The sequence below is a fragment of the Castanea sativa genome, chromosome 11, assembly GCF_040712315.1.
Source record: "Castanea sativa cultivar Marrone di Chiusa Pesio chromosome 11, ASM4071231v1".
In the NCBI taxonomy this organism is placed as follows: domain Eukaryota; kingdom Viridiplantae; phylum Streptophyta; class Magnoliopsida; order Fagales; family Fagaceae; genus Castanea; species Castanea sativa.
The window spans coordinates 51,429,224-51,452,622 of NC_134023.1; the positions used below are offsets into that span (position 1 = coordinate 51,429,224).

Sequence of the window (23,399 nt, forward strand, 5' to 3'; positions counted from 1 at the left end):
ATTGTGTGAGAAATTGTATTTAGTTTATTAGTAAATGATAATGTGACATCCTCTTTTTATTGGTGGATGTAAATCTTTATTGATTTTATACACTAATTATTACACCAAAGCTTCTGGCGTAACTCAATAACAATCTATTTAATATCTTATTTTACAAATTGAATAAGATATTATAGGGTTGTGTGAGAAATTATATTTAATTTATTAGTAAATGATAATGTGATCATCTTCTTATTGGTGGGTGTAAATCCTTATAGATTTTATACACTAATTATTACACCAAAGCCTCTAGCGTGTATAGCCTCCATAAATACAAAGAACCGAGCTAGGTGCAATATATTGTTCCATGCATCTTTTTGATCTATGAATGCAATACCTTTGCCGTAAAATAAGAGTTTCGGTACTCGTCCCCAATGCTGCAAGTATTCCCCTTTCCACTTTTAACTTGGATATTCTTCTTATTTATCCTTGTTGTTTATTGGAAAATATCTAAAGCTAAGGGCCAAAGCCATAATTTGCCCCCAGGGCCATGGAAACTGCCTCTTATAGGCAATTTGCACCACCTGGTTTTCTCTCTTCCACATCGATCTTTGAGAGACTTAGCCAAGAAATATGGACCTATTATGCAACTACAACTGGGTGAGGTCTTGGCTATAATAATTTCATCACCAAAAGGAGTTGAAGAAGTGCTGAAGACGCATGATACTGCTTTGGCAAATCGGCCAATTGTTCTTGCTGTTGAAGTAATGTCCTATGATAATTCAAGTCTTGTCTTTGCTCCCTATGGTGATTATTGGAGACAAATGCGAAAGATTTGTGTCACAAAACTCCTGAGTTCCAAGCGCGTCCAGTCATTTAGAAGAATAAGAGAAGGAGAGGTAAATAATCTTGTTGAATCCATTTCCTTGTCAGATGGACTTCCAATCAATCTAAGTGAGAAAATCTTGTCCTCACATATAGTATAGTTGCCAGGGCAGCCTTTGGAAGGAAGTGCAAATATGAAAAGGAATTCATAACATTAATCAAGGAATCGACTACTCTAAGCGGAGGCTTTGACTTTCCTGATTTGTTCCCTTCACTAATGTTCCTTGGCTTCCTTAGTGGTATGAAGTCTAAGTTGGAGAAAATACATAAAAACTTCGATAGGATTCTTGATGATATAGTCAACGAGCATAAGATGAAAAGAAGTGCTTCTTCAACCAACAAACATGAACCAGGTGATGATGATGATGATGATCTAGTTGATGTGCTTCTCAAACTTCAGGAGATGGGTGGGCTTGAATTTAATGTCACAAGCAACCACATCAAAGCTGTTACTAAGGTATGCAATTAAGATCCATCAATGTGTTTTCCCTTTTCTTCTTAATATATTTTATCTTCATCTTAACTATTAATTAAGTAAAGTTATACTAATATTCTTTGGCAAAAAAAAAAACATTATACAAATGTTAAGAATTAGAATTATGATTTTTCAACTGATAGATATGTGTTTGTTTTGTTCGACTCTTTTTTATATTTTATTTATAATGAATTTGTTAGAGTTAAGCTATATTTTTAAAGTAAAATAAGCCAATAAAAATAATTGGTGCCGGCTTGTTTGATATGGCTTGTATGGAAGGGGTGGGATGGACATACATCTGAAGACATGGAGAGCTCCTTGAATTAATTGAAAACTTTGTTTGCTCGTACTCTTTTCAGTTGGGCCCATAATTGGGGTTTCAAATATTGTTCTTCTATTTTAGAGTTCCAAGTTAATTTCTCTTTAATATATATATATATATATATATATATATATATATTGGAGACTTTGTAATTGGTCACTACAATTATGTGTTTGAATTTAATTTTAGAACCTAATAAACTGCAACTAAGATGTTTGTACCAAAGATTTTTTGGTGACAAGAGTTGCACATATATTTTGCTGCAACGTAGATTTTAGAGTGCAATGGACTCTTTGAGCCAAATACAAGGGATAAGTATATGCAGTTCCATAAACAAATTATCTTTTGACATTAATTTCATGTGCACAAAAAGAATTTATTTCCACATCATGAATTTAAGAATTTGAAAAAAAAAAAAAATATATATATATATATATATATAAAAATAAAGAAACTATGAAATACACTTGCTTACCAATTTTCAAGCTTATTATGCTTATTTGGGAAATTTTGGCATCTACTCATCATAAGCTTATTATGCTTAATAATAAGTTTAAATACACAATGTTTCAGGAAATTTTCGCTGCAGCAGGTGAGACTTCAGCGTCCACGATAGAATGGGCAATGTCAGAATTATTGAGAAACCCAAGAGTGATGAAAAAGGCCCAAGCTGAAGTGCGACAAGTCCTACAAGAGAGGATGAATCTTGATGAGGCATACATTAAGAAACTAGATTACTTGAAGTTAGTTGTGAAAGAAACTCTAAGACTACACCCTCCGGGTAGCTTGATCGCAAGAGAATGAAGAGAAAAATGTGAAATTAATGGGTATGAGATACCAAGCAACGCAAAAGTAATCATTAATACATGGGCTATTGGGAGAGATCCTGAATATTGGATTGATGCTGATTGCTTTTGGCCAGAGCGATTCCATGATTCTCCTATAGATTTTAAAGGGAGCAATTTTGAATTCATTCCATTTGGAGGTGGTAAGAGGATATGTCCAGGCATATCATTTGCTCTTACAATTGTTGAACTTGTTCTTTCTCAACTACTATTTCACTTCAATTGGAAACTCCCCAATGACATCAAACCTGATGAGCTTGACATGTTTGAGTCTTTGGGATTAACCACTAGGAGAAGAAATGATTTGTACTTAATTCCCAATCCTTGGAGCTCCTCATTTTAATTTAAATACACTGAATAATGGGGATGTAAGTATGTAATACCTTTTTAATTTTTATGCCAGAGTCTGGATGTATTATAAGGTACCATTTCTATTTAATGTATGAACAAAATGAAGTTTTCAAAATATATTGCATATATAGGTGGGCAATGTTATTTTAATTTAAGAGTATCCTGCATGCACGAGAATATTATTAGGCTTCTTGTTGGGAATAAAATTCAGCAAAAACAGAGGAAACACAACCACACAAAAACACAGAAATTTACATGAAAAAAAATTTCTCGTTGAAGCTAAAAATTACGAAACAAATCCCAAATAATTTTACTATATAAAATAGAAATTACAACACTTCAACCAAACTTGAATTCACAATAAAATAGAGATACAGCTTCAACAAAGAACAACTTTTTTTTTTCTTTTTTGCTCACTGCTCTAAACGTGTATCTCTCACAATTTTTCTTTGCTATTTACGTTTTTTTTCTCTCGGCACTTTTTCCGATTGCTCTTTCTGCATTTTTTTCTCTCCTGCGTTTTGCTTTTGCCTTTGCACTCTAGAGTCTTTTAGTCTACTGACTCTTCAGTCTTCTCTGCGTGATGGACAACTTGCTTTCCTGTCACCTACTAAATACTTGCTGTCAACCACTGTCTTTTGAAAATGTTATTGGGCTTGGTTCTTTATATAATCAAATATTTTAAAGGTTTGGCCGGTTACTCTTCTAGCTTTTGTTTTTGTTTTTTTTTTGTTATTTTAAAAGTTTTCATAAATGATTCTAGTCAAATGGGCTTGGGCATGACAAATTATTGGCAAAATTTTTCAAATAACTATAAAAATCAAACTATATCATTAGTTAGCCAAAGTTTGAAACAAATTTGGTATATAACAAATCGAGTCCCTTAGACTCGATTTTGGAATGCTAAATCGAGTGCACAGATCTCGATTTCAACCTCATTCGGAGCTGATGTGGACACCTGGTCCACGTCGGCATAGAAATCGAGTTCTACGAACTCGAGTTCTGTCAAATAGAAATCGAGTCCGTAGGACTCGATTTCGTATCACCTAAACCCAGACATCGCTGAAGAAGAAAACGTTGAAGAACCAGAGATGAAGAAATCAAAACCCATGCGTCGAAGAAGAAGAAGAAATCAAAACCCAGAAATCAAAACCCATGCGCCGAAGAAATCAAAACCCAGAAATCGCTGAAGAAGAAAACGCTGAAGAACCAGAGATGAAGAAATCAAAACCCATGCGCCGAAGAAGAAGAAATCAAAACCCAGAAATCCGATCAAAACGCCGAAGAAGAAATCCAGAGAACAAAACATCGAAGAACACCGAGTGGAGAGTGGGTTTGATTCGTTTTGGATTTGATTAGTTCACGAGTTTTTGGGGCTTGGAAGTGGAGAGTTGCTGAAACAACACTCGGTTTTTGGGGCTTGGCTTGGAAGAACACCAAGTTGGTTTTTGGAACAACGCTCAGTTGCTGAATAGAACGTAAATTTCTGAAACAAAATGAAATCGAGTCCTAAGGACTCGATTTCTATTTGACAGAACTCGAGTCCTCTGGACTCGAGTTTTATGCCGACGTGGACTCCCTGTCCACATCAGCTACAAACGACCTTGAAATCGAGTTTATTACCCTCGATTTAGCATTCCAAAATCGAGTTCAAAGGACTCGAATTGTTAGATACCAAATTTGTTTCAAACTTTGGCTAACTAATGATATAGTTTGATTTTTATAGTTATTTGAAAAATTTTGCCCAAATTATTGGGCTGTCAAATGGGTGTGGTAATGATTTAAGATAATTTAGACAAGCTCCTGTAAAAAAGAGTATAATATTAAACCTTAACAGAAATTATTTATGTTTGGCTGTTTGCTTAGGATTTAATATTTCTTATTTTCTTTATGAAAGTTATGATATATATATATATATATAAACATTTGAAAGATAAATTTTTATATTTTTTTGAACTATTATAGTCAATTTTTCTATTTTTTACTAATTTAATATGTTTATTTATATTTTAAATAATTATTAATTTAATTATGACGTCATTACGGTTCAAACTCGGTCCAACTTCAAAAATCTTGAATCTCTCCTTTTTACGGTTCATTGAACAGTCTGGGTTTCAAAACCATGTGATATATTTCTTCCTCTTTTTCTTTCTAATTTGTTGGACACTTACAAGACAATAGTTACATTTTCATAAATGTCACTTGACTTTCGTACATAATAATAGAAAAAATAGCTAACTATCCTTACTTTATATCAAGTTTGTCTTACAACCTCGAGTAATACTAAGACTACAATTTTTGTCACAACTTGCTCACATGTTAAGTCTTAAGTAGTGGAGTTATGGATCCGTATGAACACATTACTTTTACTCCAACATTCACAACTTACCACGTGAACAAATTCTAACAAAAATTATAGCAAAAATTGTGATCCTACCATTTTCCTATGACATCATCTAAGGAGCTTTTAAAAAAAGTGAGGCTCGACATGGGGGTGTTAGCACCCAACACTTCTTTCGTTGGTGTTGGAAATGTATAATAAGGGATTGGGCTTTTGCCACTATCGAAAAGAAAGCTTAAGTTGACTTGGGCTATTAATTCACTAGTACATGATCAAGATGTTGATAATTTTTTATAAAAAAAAAACTGCTAGTACATGATTGCAACACCCAGTAGAACCTTGCACTAAAATATGAATGGGCATCTTCATAGAAAAATTATAAATCAAATCATGTACATTTGATTTTAAATAAGAAAAACACAAACCTGAATCAGTTATGACTAGGTTATCCTTGAGCCTCTCAATCAATTAATTTCTTACAATGCTTATGCCTTAAAGGAAAATGAGGGAAAATCAAGCTTATAAGCTCATCCTGGTCAACAAGCCTGATTGATGTGTCAGAATTGACAAATGAGATCCCTTAAGTATGGTTCAAAGTGTCCCATTAATAAATGCTAATGGGACAGTCTTTATCACCTAGTATCTATATACTTGAAGGCATTTAACTTTTGGCTGAGCCCATAAAAGTTTGTCACATTCTAATATAAATTTCATAATTGAATTGTAATTTCATTTTATATTTAAATCTTTTGTAATTTCATTTTATATTTAAACCCTCCGAATCATGATATATTATATTTTCTTTTATGGTAGGATATATATGGACAAAGTTTAATTACAACCTTACTCAATATCTTTTTTATTGGATTTAAATTTTGACAAATCCACCATTTGATTACATCTTTTTTTTATATCCTTCATGCTTACAAAATTCTTAGAAAATTGAAAATTAATAGATCAATAAATTGTTTAAACTACAAGTCTTTGTAGTTTAAAATTATGCGTAAAAGATAAGTTTATAGATTACATAATAAATAATATCTAATTGAAACAAAATTTAACACGTGTATTAAAAGTGTAAATAATATGCAATTTAATGATTAGATTTTCAAAATATGTAGTAATATTTAATTTATTAAATAAGGTTGTACTTAGATTACAACCAATTTTGTAGCTAAACTTTGTCCAATATATATTTCCATATACAAACATAATCACAATAAATTATATTAATAACTATCATAATTATCAAATTTCATATTTAAACAAAAAAAAAAAGTTATATTATATTAGAAATTTTTGATGTATTGCACGGATTACCAACTAGTTTACCTTAATTTGGTTGGTTCAAATACATTAACTAACTTGTCAAAAAAAAACACTAACTAACAAAAAGAGCTGGTATAAAATTCAACATGTGAAAACATGTGTCTAAATGCGGCGTCAACCCCGGTAATATAGAATCAGCTCAAATGCTCACCTTTTTTCTTTTTTTCTTTTTTTCTTTTTTTAAGCTCAAATGGTCACTTAGATTCAATAATTATGTACCTTAGGCCAAAAAACCAAATTAGCTGTGTCTTGCTTGAAGGTTTTTAGCTCCTCCTACCCAACTGTCAAATAATGCGACTTGCACTGCATTGGTCTACCTTCACGGCCATTCATTCACACAATAGCTACAGATTTTCTCAAAATTTAACATTTTGATTGTTGGTTTTGCATCACAAAAACTATTTCATTTGTTGCATTTCAAGGAGAGATGACTATGGATTTTGAGGGACCAGTATCAACCTACACCAAATATTAAGGACCAAAAATATAATTTAACCATTTAAAGATGGATTTAGACATTTAGTTTACGACTTGATTTTAAAATGCAACTTCCATAAGCTTTTGGAAAACCAAAACCCTGAAATATATATTATGAAATTGCTAAAAGCACTAATCCATCAACCACCATTACTCAACGACCAACGTTGCAGATTACCAGCCATTCATACCAGAAGTTGCCCAGAGAAAAATATAAAAATAAAAATAGGATTACAAGTTGTCATGCTGGCTAATATCACAAAAATGGAAATAAAAAGATGTTTCTTTATATAAAACTTGTTCTTTTTTTTTTTTAAATATAAACATGGTTGTTTTTTCATTCTCTAGTGCAACAAAGAATGATTTTCTAATACACAGGGAATTGGTGGATTAAAGCAACCCATGCACACACTAGGGTAATTATCTAATTGCCAGTATTTGGCCTCTCATTTCCACAATCCTTGCGGTTGCAGACAGTTCGAAAGGGATAATTCACATTGCCACATTTGCTACAATTCCAGCTGCCTTCAGGGGCACTAGAATTTGATTGATTTGGGCCCTGCAAGGAATCATAAAGACATAATTAATGCAAGGTAATGAGCTATTAAACATGAAAACCAACATCATGTGCATGGCAATGTCAGAATATTTCTACATAGATAGGTGGTCTTGGATTAAAAGGTGGTGGCGAGGGAAGTTTTCAATTGGTGATGGGCAACTGTGATGTGGATTGGAATGTTTTCAAACCACATGAAAACCAACATCATGCGCATGGCAACATCAGAATATTTATACATAGATATGTGGTCTTGGTTTGGAAGGAGGTGGCAATGGAAGTTTTCGATTGTGACGGGTCATTGTGAATTGGATTGGAATGTTTTCAAACCATGGATAATGAAGGGCCAGACTACTATGAACAAGTTGTACATGCGTTGGGTTTGAGGTGGACTTTCTAGATTTCCCATCAAACTTAAGAACCACATACAAAAATTCTTTGGACAATGTTATAATGGTGAGCATCGTAATAACAATTCCAGAAATAAATCACTTACAGAAGAAGGTCTGGGAGCCCCGCATTTCTTAATGTTGCAAGTGGTTCTGAAAGCAAAGTTAACATTCTCACATTTGGGGCAAATCCAATCCCCTTCATGTACACCATCTGGCCCTGCATATACAACCAGACGCAGCTTTCTAAGATAATTTACATACAGCACTGCTGATAGAAATACAAAAAGAGAGTGTATTTAAGTCTGAGTTTATGCTTGAGAGAAATCCATGAGTTTAAGAAAATAGGACCAAAATCAGGGCCAACTTAGAAATATAACAAACAATCAAGCATCTTATAGACTAGGAAGCACCGGGTGTGGATTCAGGTTCAGGTGCCGGTGCAGTATGGCAACACAGCAATTTTTGAAAAAGTAGTACACGAGTGCAGCAAGATATATTTATTAATTAATTATTAAATATATTTTTATTTTCTATATATCGCTAAGCATTTGTTTTCATATAATGGTAAACATATATCAATTTAAGAGCAATAGAAGATAATAAAGTAAATACATAATCGTTACATGATGTTCATAAATTAGAATAAATATCGAAAGTTTGAAACTAAAACTAAATAAAAGATAAGTTTGAAATTAACGTTTTTTTTTTTAAAGTATTTCGGCCCATATTGGGTCCTATTTCGGACCATTTCAGACCAAATTGGGCTACGTCAATTAATTTTCTTGCCAAGGACGCGCATGCAGTTGCATCCAGGCCGCATGGCGTGTCCCGCCAACTTCAACACGGGTGCGCCAACGAAAATTGCGCACCCATGCTTCCTTTGCTTATAGACCAAGTAATACTTTACAACAGAAAGGTAATTATTATTAACCAAAGCTTCTTAAAGCATTGAAACAAAGAAATCAAAACAAAGACTTAAATTAAAAAAATGACATGAGGTGGAGGATAATAAAAAAAAGGTAATTATTAATACTTAAAGTCTCACCCACCATCATTTATTTCAAACTAGAAACATAAACACAAACAAAAAAAGTACAAAATACAGCATATAACTTCCAATAAACCATAAGATGCCGTATCAATATAAATGTTCAACAAATAGATGATGATTGATCAGATTACAATTATAGTGGAAATGGAAAAATCTCAACAACAATAAAATTTAGGTTACAAGATGGTGCAAATACCTCCGCGACGTTTACGAGAGGCAGGATTATCAGGTAATACTCCACCTGCCCATGGAGGTCTTTGAAAGCCAAATCCATATCCATTGATGGCAGGCCCTGGACTATAAGGCATACCTGATTCATTAAAAAACCACCAGTTACGCATACAGATGAAGCAGATGATTGAACATGCTCAACACAAACTTCTACATGATGCCATTTATCCTAATACATAATTTTGAGCGCCATCTATCTGCATGCACCCTCCCCTAGATTTTTCCCCAAGCCAAAACTCAGGATTAGCATTATGCTGCTAAACAAGTATTTCTGTCCAAGCCATTGCAGTAGCCTGATCACAAAAGCAACTTAATGTAGGAGCATAACCAAAAGTTATTTCAAGATTTCATTTTAGATTTTCAGTGGATAATTTCAAAAGTTATTTCAATATTTCATTTTAGATTTTCAATGGATAATTTTAGATTGTAACATAGTTATTTGTTTAGTTTGGATTGGTAAAGTGTGGTTAGGATTAGTTGTGCATCATTATCCTTTGTTTAGGATTATCGCATTAGTATTTGAAATTGTTTAGGATTATCAAATTAGTATTTGAAATTTTTTAAGATTTGTTTAGGAGAATTCATCCTTATCATTATGATTCCTGCAAGGTACATATAAAGCTCCAGATGATTTCTTTTGTATTGACAGACTATTATTATTATTATTATTATTATTATTATTATTATTCAAATTATTTGCAGAAATTGCATTGTGTTTGTTTGGTGGTGAATCCAAACACCTTAGGTGAGAAGCCTAAGGTCTACGGTGGGACTAATCTAGGTGGAAGCCTAGGTTGTCCTACATCAACTTGGTATCAAAGCTCAAGTCGATCTATCAAAATTTCAGCAACCCAAAATCTGTCGTTATTTCAACCACTGTCAATCCAACATCACTGTGAATTCCTTTCAAGCCAAACAGGAAACGTCCAGCTACTTTGATCCACTCGACAGCCCAACCAGCAGTACAACCCACGATCATCAACACTCCAAGCATGTCTCACAGGATCTTTGCAATTACCACCAATCAAGCCATCTCTGCTCAGAAAAAAAAGAACCCAAACACTGTAATGCTCGTATGAGAAATTTCACTCCTGTTCCATCCCCCCATTTAGTTCACCTCAATAGTCACATCATTTGGGCAGTGGAAGGCAATGATCCATCTATCCACCCAAAATTCCATTAATGTAGATAATATTTGTAGCAGTATAAATTTTTTTTATCCTTACATAAAACGTTATTGAAATGTCTTTGTACTAGAATACTTGAACTAGCACGTAAAGATATTCTCACGATAACTTAACTTCTACACATAGAGGTTCTATTTATATATATATAAATCCCTCATACACCTCTTCCTCCATAAATCAATTGCATTTAATGCGAAAATATCTTGTATTAGCTATTAAATACATATATGCTAAAAGACTAAAAGTTTTAACCATTTCTTTATGCTTACAATTGCAGCATAAACTTTCCTCTGCTCCTATTTTTCTATTTATACTAAAATGTTCTTTATTTTAACAGCTGATTGTGAAAAGAAATTACAAGTTACAAAAGTAAAAGTACCTCCATATCCTCCAGGTGGAAATGTAGGCAGATGACCATATGGTCCATGAGCACCTGAAGGGAGACCATAGTCATAATGCAGTCCTGAATGTGGTACTGGGGATCCATACCTGCCAGACAATCCATACGGCAGAGGAGGAGCCCCAACGCCTCCATAATAAAATGGAGGAGGGGCATTATAAGGGCTAATTGGAGCAGACTGCAGAAAAAGGAACTTTTATGTTATACAAGTAATCAATCAAAATGAAAGTAGCATGCCAAAAAAGTTTCAGATTATATGAAGTACATTAACTCTATCTAGTAATTATAGCAATAACGTGAAGAATAGGTTCTGGTCATTAGGCTTGGCAATCCACTAAGAAAACGATCTGAAACTATAGTGCATCTTTGTATAAATTCACAGAATAAATTTCAATTCCATAACACCATATAAGAGACAATTACAATCCTTCTAAACATTAGAAAACTCTAATAAAAATTAATCCAAATCATGGCTCTTAAAACCAGGCCCAAAATAAAAACTAGTGATCAATTAGCTTTAATCTGTAACAAAATTATGGATTAAATATATTCAAAAGTTGAATTTACTTCCCACTAGTTTAACATTTGGAAAACATGAAATGACATTCACTGGCGGAAAGTGTTGTATGAGTAAGAATAACGGAGGAACATCTTCTTCATTGTTCAATGACTCAGATGCTGTACTGAAATACTGTTGGCAAGGGAAATATCATCAACATAGAATGACTACGATATGGAAGGTAGTTCTGTTAAGTTTTATGCGGGTAATTTGGTGTGAATGTAATAGTGAAATGTTTGAAGGTGTTGAATTTCCTCCTCATGCCATCAAACAATCTGTATAGAGATGCTTGTATGATTGGATGATTGCCCTTGGCAGTATTCCTTCTTGTCCTTTTCTAGAGTTCATAGACTATTTGAGTGTATTTTGGCACACACATTGTGTATTCAAACTGCTACTTATTGTTTAATAAATTATTTTCCTTGTCAAAAAATGAAATGACATTCATTGGTACTGAGTGCAGAGTTAAAGAATTGCAACCTTCCCTTTAAGTCATGGTCCATGGGATGTACTTATACAAATAGTCACTCCTCCCCTTTTTATGCAAAATTGAATACAAAAACGCTAATGAACAAGCTCCCCCACCCCCACCCCCCACAAAGTACCATAATATTTTGTTTTGTTTATAAAAAATTGGCCCTCCAAGCGTTTTGCAAATTTCATAAACTGCCTAATGCCAATGTTGACCAGATCCAAAATATGTGTTCTCAATGTCTTATGAAACTGAGAAAAACTTAAGTAACATATCTGTCTCTATTATAAGCATTGTTTATTTTTTACTAAAAATTATCATTAACGGAGTTGTATCTTTGAAAATTACATTTCTCACCAACACTGTTGATATAGATTGTCCTAGACCTCACAAAGGGATGGAACTACAGAATGAGCTCTGGTTTCAGGTGTTAGGCAACCCATGTTCTGCATTACAAGAGTCCAAGGACTAAATGACAAAGAAGAGTAATTAACTTATAAAGAGGAAAGCCTCTGCATTGGGAATATGCATAGATTAATCCAATTTCATTTTTGTTATATCTATTACTAAATGAGTTCTTACTTCACCTTCGTGACATTATGACCTTTCTACCACTTCCATACATTCTTTTCCTTGTTCCAACACATGCCAAACCATTGTATCATGAAGACAAATTCTGACATCAAAATTGAAATGATGAAAAAAGGCTTGATATGGAGATGGTACATGTGGTGGTAAAAACAAAACATAGAACCTAGCTATGTACCTTCATAGACCAAGAATTGGGTTAAAAAATAAGCAACCAAAGGGATGTTTTCTTCTTTATAAATCCAGAAGTTATACTTATCCCAAAAAAAAAATCCAGAAGTTATGATGCTTAGCATTAGAGTTAAGGGGAATTAAAAAAAATTTCCAGTAAATTCTAAGCAAACAACAGGCTGTCTAATCACCACTACCAAAGCACTTGCCTTGATTATTCAACAGGAAATTCAATGAAAATATTTAGAGTTATCTGAATATTACAAATGGAATTTCCTTTGGGGAGCTGGCCTCGCCCAGCATATCCCTCCAACTCTGAACCACTTTAGTAAGCTACCTCATTGAGTATTATGGTGGCTTTTTCATGAATTTACTCATTTATATTATATTACCTCTGGTTGTCGTTGTCTAGACACATCAGTCCCTTTGGTGTTCTTTTACCTACATTTAAGAGAAACAACAACCAAGACCCTAACTCTTTCATAATTTTTTTTTTTTTTACAGCTGAAAGACCTAATCTCAAATCTGTGGATTCCACAACCATACCCTTACAGATTTCAGGACTTTGGTTCTTCACTTGACCACTACAAACCAATACCACACCTATTGCTTCAAAGGGAACTTTAAATGATTAATAAATAGAATCCTGCAACTTACTGGATTGACAGGTGGTCGAGGAGCACCACATTTTCCACGATTGCAAACAACTCTAAACCCGAAGTTTACATTTCCACACTTAGGACAGGTCCAATCTCCATCATTCCGTGAAGCTGGCATAGGTAAGCATGATAATTTCAAACAACTGAATTGGAAAAGAAAGATTACATGATAACAGACAGCTGCTAAGGGATATATAATGAAATCGGTCCCTCAAAGAATGCTATAACCAATGAATGGCAGTGTTTACTGTAGTAAACTGGTCCAAACTGGTAAATAGGTTATTTCAATTTTAAACCATTTGAACACAGGAACCTCACATACTTTTGAGTCTGTAAAAGATGAAAAGGAACCACCTATGAAACGTGAATAAAGCTATTAATTTATGATGGGAAACTCATTACTAGTCAGACCTAGTTACAAAGTGTGAAAAACCATATGAATTACTTTGAGCACCTACCCATTGTTCTAGAATAAAAGGTCAAATCAACTAATGAAAACCTCTAGTGTCTGCTATCTTTAGTCAACGAAGATGGAATCATCATCTATATCAAAATAAAAACTAGTTCAACTCTTGCATAATTGCTTTATTAATCTGCAGCATCGTTTCTCAAAATAGTTTTCCTTTAAGAAAGACATAATTTATGCCAAAGAAAAACACCAATAATGGAACCAGGCTAGATAGTGAATCCCAACTTGCACACTGCCTAGCAAATACCTTAAAAGAATGTCTTTTAAACAGGGAACAACATAAAAAAGAATCCAACATCTCATACTCATAACAACATGATCAAACTTACAAAGGCATTAAATTGATTCCAACACGCATGAAAATGCACTCACCTACTTCTACTTTAATTTGTACTATGCCAAAATACATTGTTGGTCCCTAAGTTATAGTCCATGAATGATTTTAGTCCTCGCAGCTTAAAGTGATCACTTTGTGATTTCTTTTAGTTCCTAACATACTTAAATTGATCGCTTGTAGTCTCTAATGTGTCTAACAAAGTGATGGTATGTCCGTTTAAATTTTGGTCACATCGCCTATCGGCCTGAATGTGTTCACTTTCAGGCAATAAACATATTTTCAATCATGACCCACATACAAAAACATCAAAAAAATTCCACACTAGCACACATAAATGCTTAAAACCAATACTACAATCAATAATGAAAACTACTGAGTTCAACTTACCATCATTCCGAGACCTTTTCGACCCAAATGGACCCCGGCTATCAACCTATGCAAGATTCACAATCTCAGATACCACAACACAGTTAAGAAAAAAAAAAAAAAAAAAAGCAAAAAATATTAAGTACATAGCAGCCAAAAATAAAAATACCCATGTGAGTAAGAGGGAGATATTGAAGATTAAAAGACAATTTAAACACACTCAAACACTATTCTAGTACTTTTAACATAAAATATTAGGCTTACATATTTTGTACACACAAAAACAAACAGGCATAGATGCATATATATATATACACAAATACATATATAAGTTACAGAGAAAGATGAGGAGGACCCACCTTGGTAGAAGCCATTAACAGAGTCAAGAAACTTGTTTGAGAACAGAGAGAGGGTTTAAGAGAGAGAGAGAGAGAGAGAGAGAGAGAATATAGAGGAAAAAGGCAGGAACTTTCTTAGTTAGGGAGTGTTTGGGTGCGAGGGAATTGTGGTGTTTATAGGAATTATGGAATATTCTAGTCTCTGGGTCTGTTTGCAAACCAGGGTCAGGGTAGAAGAAAGAAAGAAGAAAGAAAACCCGAGTCCCCAACCGCGTGGACTTTAGGGTTTATTTGGTACTGTACGGATAGATTAATAATGGAAATAGAAGAATGAATGATTGTGTATGAAAAGGGGGAATTTTTTTCTTTTTTTCTTTTTTACAAACTAAAATAAATTTTTAAAAAAAAAAAAACTCAAAAATCTTACCTGTAAATTTGAAAAGCTGAGGTGGAATAATCATTTTAAAATTTTGGTAAGTGGCCTGATGACTTGGCTTAATTTGAATCATTCATAGTACAACATATGGTTAAGATTAAAAGAACTCTACGTAGTAGAATCTTCTATGATATATTTATCACAATACTTGTGGGGATTGGGATCCAATGCAATAACCGCTACTACACCATTCAATTCCTCTCACAAGGATTTTACTTTTTCAAAAGTTTTAACTTTTTTAAAACCCTTAACCTTTTCTTTTTAACTTCTTTGATCCAATGGTTATTATCAAAAGTTATCTTTTTAATTTTTCTTAGATTTTACTTTTTCAAAAATTTTAACTTTTTTAATCGCTTAATTTTTTTTTTACTTTTTTAACTTCTTCAATCTAATGGTTGATATCAAAAGTTATTTTTTTAATTTTTAATTTGAATCGTTGAGAAGGTATTGCATGGTGTAATAGTTAGAGCTACCAGATCTCAGTCCTGCATATGGATTCCACGCATATAGATCCCAAATGTCTCATGACTCATGAGACCATCTCAAAAGACAACTTCAAAAATTGTGGGGTGTTTTAAATTTTATATTTTAAAAGTTTTGGTTTTTTCATTTTAATTTAATTTTTAGAAACTAACTTGGGTCTAGTGTTTATGTGTATTGGACCTATTAAGATGCAATATACACTAGATCCAATCATTGCCCTTCTTTTGAACATGAGTCAAATTGGAGCTCATTTACAAACTAGATTATATGTTTATAACTGTTTATTTTTCTTGTCAAACATTTTCAAGTATGTTCATGAGTTACTTGATTAAAACATGGTAAATATCATAACTAACATTTTTTACCCATTCACTAATCTATATTAATAATTAATAACTATATTATAGTAAAAACATACATTATTTGACTTAATTTTATAAAATAATTTTTGATTATGAATATTTATAATTAGATTTTACCGTCCTTGTATGGTTAAAAATTATATATGGCTAAATTATAGTAAAATATATATTATTTGAGTAAATTATATAGAATTTTTTTTGTTTATACACCTATAAAATTAGATTTACCCACATTGTTTTGTTAAAAATTATATATAAGTATCTTAGAACCCTTGCATATGTAGGTGTGCAACAAACACACGCGCACACACAGAGCATCAACGCACACATGAATTGAGTTTTTATGTTTTATAAGTTTAGAAACATGAATTTGCATGTAAACAATAATTGACACACAATTAAAGAATAATTGGAATGACATTTAGCATAAGATTTTAGTGCATTTAAAGTCTAAAGATGCTTGCCTTAATAATAAATAATAGAATAATTAGAATGACACTTGACACAAAATCAAAGTGCAATTAAAATTTAATTTTGAGTCTTGATTGAACTTTTACTCAACTTCCACTTTTACATATAGTAAAATATATGATTTTTATTATGAAATGGAATTATTTATTTTATTTATATTATCAATAAATTACAAGTTATAATATGATATCTTATAAACTTGTTTACATTTACACAATTCAATATCAAAGGAAAATCTTGTGTTAATATAGTTTTCCATGTTTTTCAATATTTAGTAGCATCATAATAAATGAGTCAAATGAAAACTATTTTTGGTCAACATAAAAAGTATGATTTATTTTTAAAGATTGTCTTCTACTAATTTTGTGTGGAAAACAACTTTATCTCACAAGTAGCTAAATAAGAGAAATTAGGAGATTGTTTTAGGAAAATGAGATAATTCAAAAGAAAATACATTTTAGAAAATGATTCATTTTCTAGAAAATAGTATTGCCAAAACTATATGTGGGGGGTAAAAGTGCTTGAATAAACATTTGGGTTTTGGGTCTGATTGGCTGATATAAGTCTGTTTGGTCAGGATCTCTAGGCCCACCGGTCAGACCGCACTGTATTGGTCCGAGGAGTTGTCCGATGAGGAGTATATCCTCGGACAGGCCCAGTAAGAACCTTGGGACTTGCTAAACGGCTTAGAGGCAGAATTCTAGAAGAACTGGTGGGTAAAAGTATGGTCCAAGCCCCCTTTAGAAGCAGGAACGTGTGAAAAATATCTGAGGAAAAAGCTGTTACCACTACATTAAAGGTCCTGCATCTACCTCTCTGGCCGCATTAATGGAGAAATGACATCTGAACAGTAGAATTCAGCCTTCCTGCTATTATTTGAAGACTTCAAGAAGGTGGTGGATGGGACAAGTATATAAGAGGAAGATTTGTGTGACACGTGGACGAAACAGAGAAGAAGAAGAAGTATATAAGAAGACGAGAGAGGAAAGAAAGAGGGATCGACTTCTTAGCTAAAAAAGAACTAAGAATTGTAATCTTTGGCTTAGAAAAAGAAATACTATACAAATTGTCATCAACTTACATCCGAGGAGGTTTCTTCGTCATATTCATTTGTCACTTGCATAGATTGCGGCATTCTAGTCTGTTGATTAACTTCCAACATTCCAAACCTAAGTTTCAAACTCATACTCTACAATTTCATTGTATAAGGCTCTTTGGGCCTGAGCTCATCACTTGTTTTTAAATCCGAGTACAAATTGTGCACTTACACTATATATATATATATGTGTGTGTGTGTGTGTGTGTGTGTGTGTCTCAAGTCTCATACTCGTGAGTTTGTTAATAGCCACAATATTATGTTTGAGGTTCTTTTTTAATAGTCAAGCCTAAATTTGGGTGTGACTTGTTTTCTAAATAAATGAACATAAATAAACTTATTCCCAAGCTATGCCCAACATGTTTTTAAGCAGCTCAGCCACAAAGCTATTTATGCTAAACACTAACTCACAAAAATCCATGTTGTGTTCAAGGCAGTGTTAACCTATCGTTTTCAGTTAAAAAGAGGGGTAGTGTTAAGTGTTAACCATTGCCGCCCTAATAAGCTATTTTTCCTTTTGAATTAATTCCTAATCAAAAGTTTTACTTAAAAAGGAATTTTAGTAATTATGAAAGGTTCAAACGTGTTAACAGGAACCTCATCACTGTCTGCATATGCAACAAAAGAGAAGGGTCAAAAACTCAAAATCATCATGCAGTTGGGTGTCTATGGGTAATATATACCATCATACAAAATGCACTTTCTTCTTCTTCTTTTTAATGAACAATGAGCTCATTGAAAAAGCTTTGTTATTAACTAACACATTGGTAATGACAAATTTCCAAGTGGAGTGACCAAGAACAGACATGTATTCATGTAGAAAAGCATAACACCCCCTCCTTTTTCTGGAAATGCCTACTACTTTTCTTTTAGTATATGTATTTTTTGAAGCAGCAGCAGCAGCAGCAGCTTCTGTAGTGATTCTTGCTTGGAACAAAATTATATATTTTTCACAACATATTTAACACTAGGCTTTTCATGGATTATGCACAACATAGCCACATTGTTAATTGTAACATTGGGGGTTTTGAAGCAAGGGATCTCATCAATATTTACAGTATTAACTAATGTCATCCAAACAATGGAGGGAAATGAAGCCACTATATACAAATTGTACATTTAAAAAAAAAAATTTACATCCACTAGAATGCTGCATAGTTAGAACCATCATGGTGCTCACATACCTAATACAGTGTTTTTCTATTTTTGATACCAAATTCACAGCACTTAACTGACATCCAAATTTTCAATTATTTCAAAATGCATCTGTAGATCAGGAGGCCTTTGAGCAAAATATAATCTCTCACAGACCTGTAATTTCCCTCCACTCCTATCAGCTTCAGATTCGAGCATACGGACCAATTTGTCTTTTTCATTGCATATCCAAACTCGCCTAGAGTCATACCATTGCCTAGGAGTACCATGAAGAACAAAACGAATTCCTTTACCTCCTTGTGTAAGGCGTTTGGAGATTCTCTCAATAGCATCATGGTCAGTTAGATATGCACCAGAGGAATTTAAACCAACATCCACATAATGGATCTCAGTGATGCTGTTTAAAAGGCCTTCTTCTGTATTAGGTATTATTTTAATCTCTTCTGTGAAATTGGAATACTTGTTGCTTGTTGACTGCTCTTCAGTGTGGGGTGAATTTCCAGTAAATCTCACATCTGAGAAGCTAAGTTCAGTAACTAGTTGGTTAAGCACAGTACCACCCTTGCTAAATCCAAGGATGAACGTTTTAGGTTGTGGCAGATGTGATGCGGATATACTGGCTGGGCTTTGTTCCTTCTGTCTTCCTGGAATTATTTTCTTTACCTGCCGCAGAAAAAAGGTAGGTCACAGAAATCAATAGATGTTAGGAATGATTAGGAGTTTTAAAGATGTATAGGAGAATATTGAAAAAAAGTAAGAGATTTTTTTATGGTAAACAGACTTGAGAAGAGTCCCTAGACTAATATTTTATTCATGAAAGAAAAAGAACAACTAGCGAAAAGTTTATTCGTAAATTTGATTATTACAGCAAAAACATCTTACATTATTATGCCATATTCTAAATATCTAGGATAAAGATATAACATAATTCAACAGTTTAAAATAAATACTATTTAACTTCTTGGGTAAATTGCATTTTTCCTCATTAAACTATTAGGTCAGTTTCTATATCCCTTAAATTCTAAATTTAACAATCAACCCCTTAAAGAATTGGGTTTGCTGCAATGTCCTCCTATAATTAGAGTTTCTCCAATTTCTGTTATAAGAATGTGGAAATTAAGGTTATATATGACAGAAATTGAGAAATTTTTTATAGTGGGGGATCTTGCAACTTATCACATAGTTTAGGATATTGATAGCTTAAATTTAAAGTTCAGGGATTATTGAAAATGGCCCTATAATGTAGGGTAGGAAAGGGCAAGTTACTCTAATTTCCTCAACTCCAATGCAACATCTATCATGCATAGCTGCTATTGGTGCTTAGGAGGAGACAAACAAGGAAAGAAATTTGGAAGGCCTCAATGATTACTTTCATGCCAACCTAGTGCATATGTACTTTTCTAATAAAAACTCCATGATCTTTCCAAGCAGTAAGTTAAACCCTTGTTTAATATCAGCAAGCCACAATCTAGCAAACAGAATAATATCATGCAGGGCCTATTTCATCGGCATGAACGCATTTCCTTTCTTATTTCAAGAGTGAGTTAATGCATAAAGAGGTGATGTGGTTCTCAAAGACAATTATTTTTTTGTAAGTAAAACACAAGTATGCTGTGCAGAGTGCAGAAATTTTCCATAAATGATATCAAACAATATGATCTTTCAAAATAAAATTGACAAAAATTATCAAATACAAATCAATTACCTAACATACCTCTTCAAGGCAGTTTGACAAGAGTGAGACAGTCATCCTAGAAGCTGGGAATCCAATTGGGCTATATGATTTTGGTTCTCCCCATTGATTTACAGATGGAATAAAATCCTTATAGACAGCAAAAGGCCCATTAAAAACAGAAGCCACAACGACCCAAGCATTGATAGAACCTCCGAACTTTGAAACCAGAATTTCGGCTATATTCTGTAAATCAGACAGCCTCTCAATCACTGGGTTCCCAGTCCCTTCAATACGATCTCCATTGAAAAAGATGGCGTTTGCAGAAGGCACCTGTCTCCAATGCAAAGTGTAATCAGAATAGTGGTATGCTTCAATGAAAAGAAAAGTGAAAAAGAGTGATTCAAAAACATAGGGTTTCAGCACAAGATAAAATAGTCTTTTAAAAAAAACGTAATAACATTGTTTTCTTATTGGTAATTACACATGCATTTGGTGAGTCTTGAAACTATGATCTCACCCTTCACCTTGCTCTTACAAGGGGAGGAGTTGCTTTTTGAGCTAAAGCTCATTGGCACAACAGTAATATAGTCCTTCAGAACAAATGACACTTCCTCATCTCACAAGTGTGGGTAGAGAATTAGATTATAAGTTCAAAATCCACTAGGGATGTGTTCATCTAATCTATAAAATAAAATAAAAGATGAACTTGTCCATAAATTCAAAAGAGAGGACTCCATAGCAATTTAATAGTCACATACTTCCCATTTTCTGGAAGAAAGGAAAAACCTGAATACAAAACTAATTATGGCATGAGAAAGTGTAAGAGCACAAGCATCAGGGATTGTATCCCAATGCTATTTTAACACACAAAAATTTACTTTTTCTACTTTAATATAGCATTTGACAATCACTCCACATCAATTGTTCTATTTTCATGTTTTATCCTATTTTTTATTATTTTTTTCTCACTACTTCTCTTCCTCTCCAGCTTTTTCTTCTCTTTCTTCCTTTCATCTGACTCATCTCTCACATAAACCATACAACCACCATCTTCAAAAAAAATCACTACCACCACCGTCAAAACCCATCACCACCATCAAACCCATCAACACCACCACTATCAAAACCAATCATCACCACCACCACCAACCCCAAAAACCATCAACACCACCACCATCACCATCAAATCCAAAACCCATCACCACCACCACCACAACCATCAAACCCACAACCCATCACCATCACCACCACCATCTTAAGAGTAATGAACAGCAAAGAATTTGCACTAGTGCTTAACAGTACTCAAGTGAGCAGAACTTACAGCCAAGTTTTTGGTAGTAGGTGAAAGGCACAAAGATGCTGCAACTCTATAGTAAATCCCGCTGTTAAGGCCCAATGGGACCTTCAGAACTCCAATCCAACGATCCATGAATATATGAACTGTATGGGAATAGTGAGAAAGACCAAGCTCTAGTAATGAGACTTATAAAAGATTCTCCTCCAAGACATACTAAATTAACTTCAGAAAATTCCAGGTCCACGTGCAGGAATCACCTAAGCATTAAGGAATGAGAAATTAAAAACCACAATTGTTTATGCATATAACAAACAGACAACTTATTCAAGGCGGTCTAATTAGATATCAGTATGCACAATGGAAAGCAGCTCAACTAAACACAAAAGGATATCAAATTCCCATATCATTCAATAAGCTCTAGGTCAAATTGCGCATCCTCCCCTTGTAAGAGCAAGGCGAGGGGTAAGGTCATGACCTCAATACCCATATGCACGCGTGTAACTTACTAAAAAACAACAAAAACAAAGCAAAATGGCCCTATGCTACTACTTATCCATGCCAACTAGTTTATCGTGAATTCCAGTTAGCTCAACTCTTTTGTCGAAAAAAGAGCACAAATCGAATCCCACCCACATAGAAAATGAATCTATACCAGTCTTGACATGATGGTGAAGAGAAACTAAATATAAATCCTGTGGTATTTATATTGAAAAAAAAAAAAAATCTTTTTGGGGTTTTTTTTTTTATATGCTTATTTTCTATTATACTTTCAACAAATAAACAATGAGCAAAGTGCATTGAAATACATTCAAAGAATCATGGAAACCTATCAAAAAGGTACAAAATAACCAAAAGAAACATAATCATTTGGTGGGGCATTTTGACAAGCAACTCATGTGCATTAAAAATGGTTTCAATGATAATAAGCCAATGAATAACCTTACATCTTTTAAGCTATAGGATTCAAATGTATAATAAGTGAATGAACAACCTTACATAGTACATATGAACAACGCCGATGTGTGTGTCTGTCAGAGAGAGAGAGAGAGAGAAGCGAATCGGAGGAATCGGTACGCGCGCCAGAAACACGCAGCGCGGAAGACTCTGATCGCTTCGTGAATTTGGGTTGGATTTCGAAAATGAAAAATATTGGGCCTTTGGACTTTGGAGCAATATTTCCATACACAGTCCAATTGTCGAGTCTGACTGACCCAACTACTCAGCCCAGCCCATTCTCTTTGTTTAAACTTTGAACTTTGAATTAAATTACAGATGGTTACAACTTCCAAAAACTTAAGTTGTTAGGATACAGTAAATTAATCATTGGGAAAAAAAAAACATTTTCCCCTTTTATGTTTGGGTTAGTTTACAATTTTCTCCTATATCTTTGAAATCAACCAATTTTTCCCTCTATATTTGAAAAATGAGCAATTATCCTCAATTTATTACTTTCTTAGTTAAATTTAACAAAAATTTTAAAAGAATTCGTTAGTTGTACACCACAAGGAAGAGAAAAAGTTGAGGATTGCACTGTTGTTTTCTTAGATTGCATTTGTAACAATTGTAATTTCATTGGATTCAACTGAAAAAGTAACGGATTTGAGGTATTTGCTCATTTCCCTTATATAGAGAGGAACATTGGTT

At 33.5% G+C, this 23,399-nt stretch overlaps 2 protein-coding genes and 1 pseudogene across 4 annotated transcripts; 1 reads left to right on the plus strand and 2 right to left on the minus strand.

Annotated features, from left to right (window-relative positions):
• Positions 1–293: 293 nt before the first annotated feature.
• LOC142617516 (melianol synthase CYP71BQ5-like) lies at positions 294–2,983 on the plus strand (annotated as a pseudogene).
• Positions 2,984–7,269: 4,286 nt separating this feature from the next.
• Positions 7,270–15,039, minus strand: LOC142617369 (ranBP2-type zinc finger protein At1g67325-like). The gene is made up of 7 exons (XM_075790198.1): positions 14,802–15,039; positions 14,464–14,509; positions 13,269–13,381; positions 10,801–10,999; positions 9,200–9,313; positions 8,057–8,169; positions 7,270–7,563 (listed from the first exon to the last, which is right to left on the minus strand). Exons 1-7 carry the CDS (start codon positions 14,814–14,816, stop codon positions 7,429–7,431), a joined length of 735 nt encoding a protein of 244 aa, XP_075646313.1. The 5' UTR covers positions 14,817–15,039; the 3' UTR covers positions 7,270–7,428.
• Positions 15,040–18,653: 3,614 nt separating this feature from the next.
• On the minus strand, positions 18,654–22,918 carry LOC142615363 (uncharacterized). 3 transcript variants are annotated; one of them, XM_075788116.1, is made up of 4 exons: positions 22,752–22,918; positions 21,780–22,012; positions 20,498–20,788; positions 18,654–19,446 (listed from the first exon to the last, which is right to left on the minus strand). In XM_075788116.1, the coding sequence occupies exons 2-4, from the start codon at positions 21,885–21,887 to the stop codon at positions 18,856–18,858; spliced, it is 990 nt and encodes a 329-aa protein (XP_075644231.1). In that variant the 5' UTR covers positions 21,888–22,012; positions 22,752–22,918; the 3' UTR covers positions 18,654–18,855. The 3 variants fall into 3 exon arrangements, with proteins under 3 accessions (XP_075644231.1, XP_075644230.1, XP_075644232.1); XM_075788115.1 differs by having other exon boundaries at positions 22,747–22,918; XM_075788117.1 differs by lacking the exon at positions 22,752–22,918 and adding an exon at positions 22,700–22,724.
• Positions 22,919–23,399: the final 481 nt, after the last annotated feature.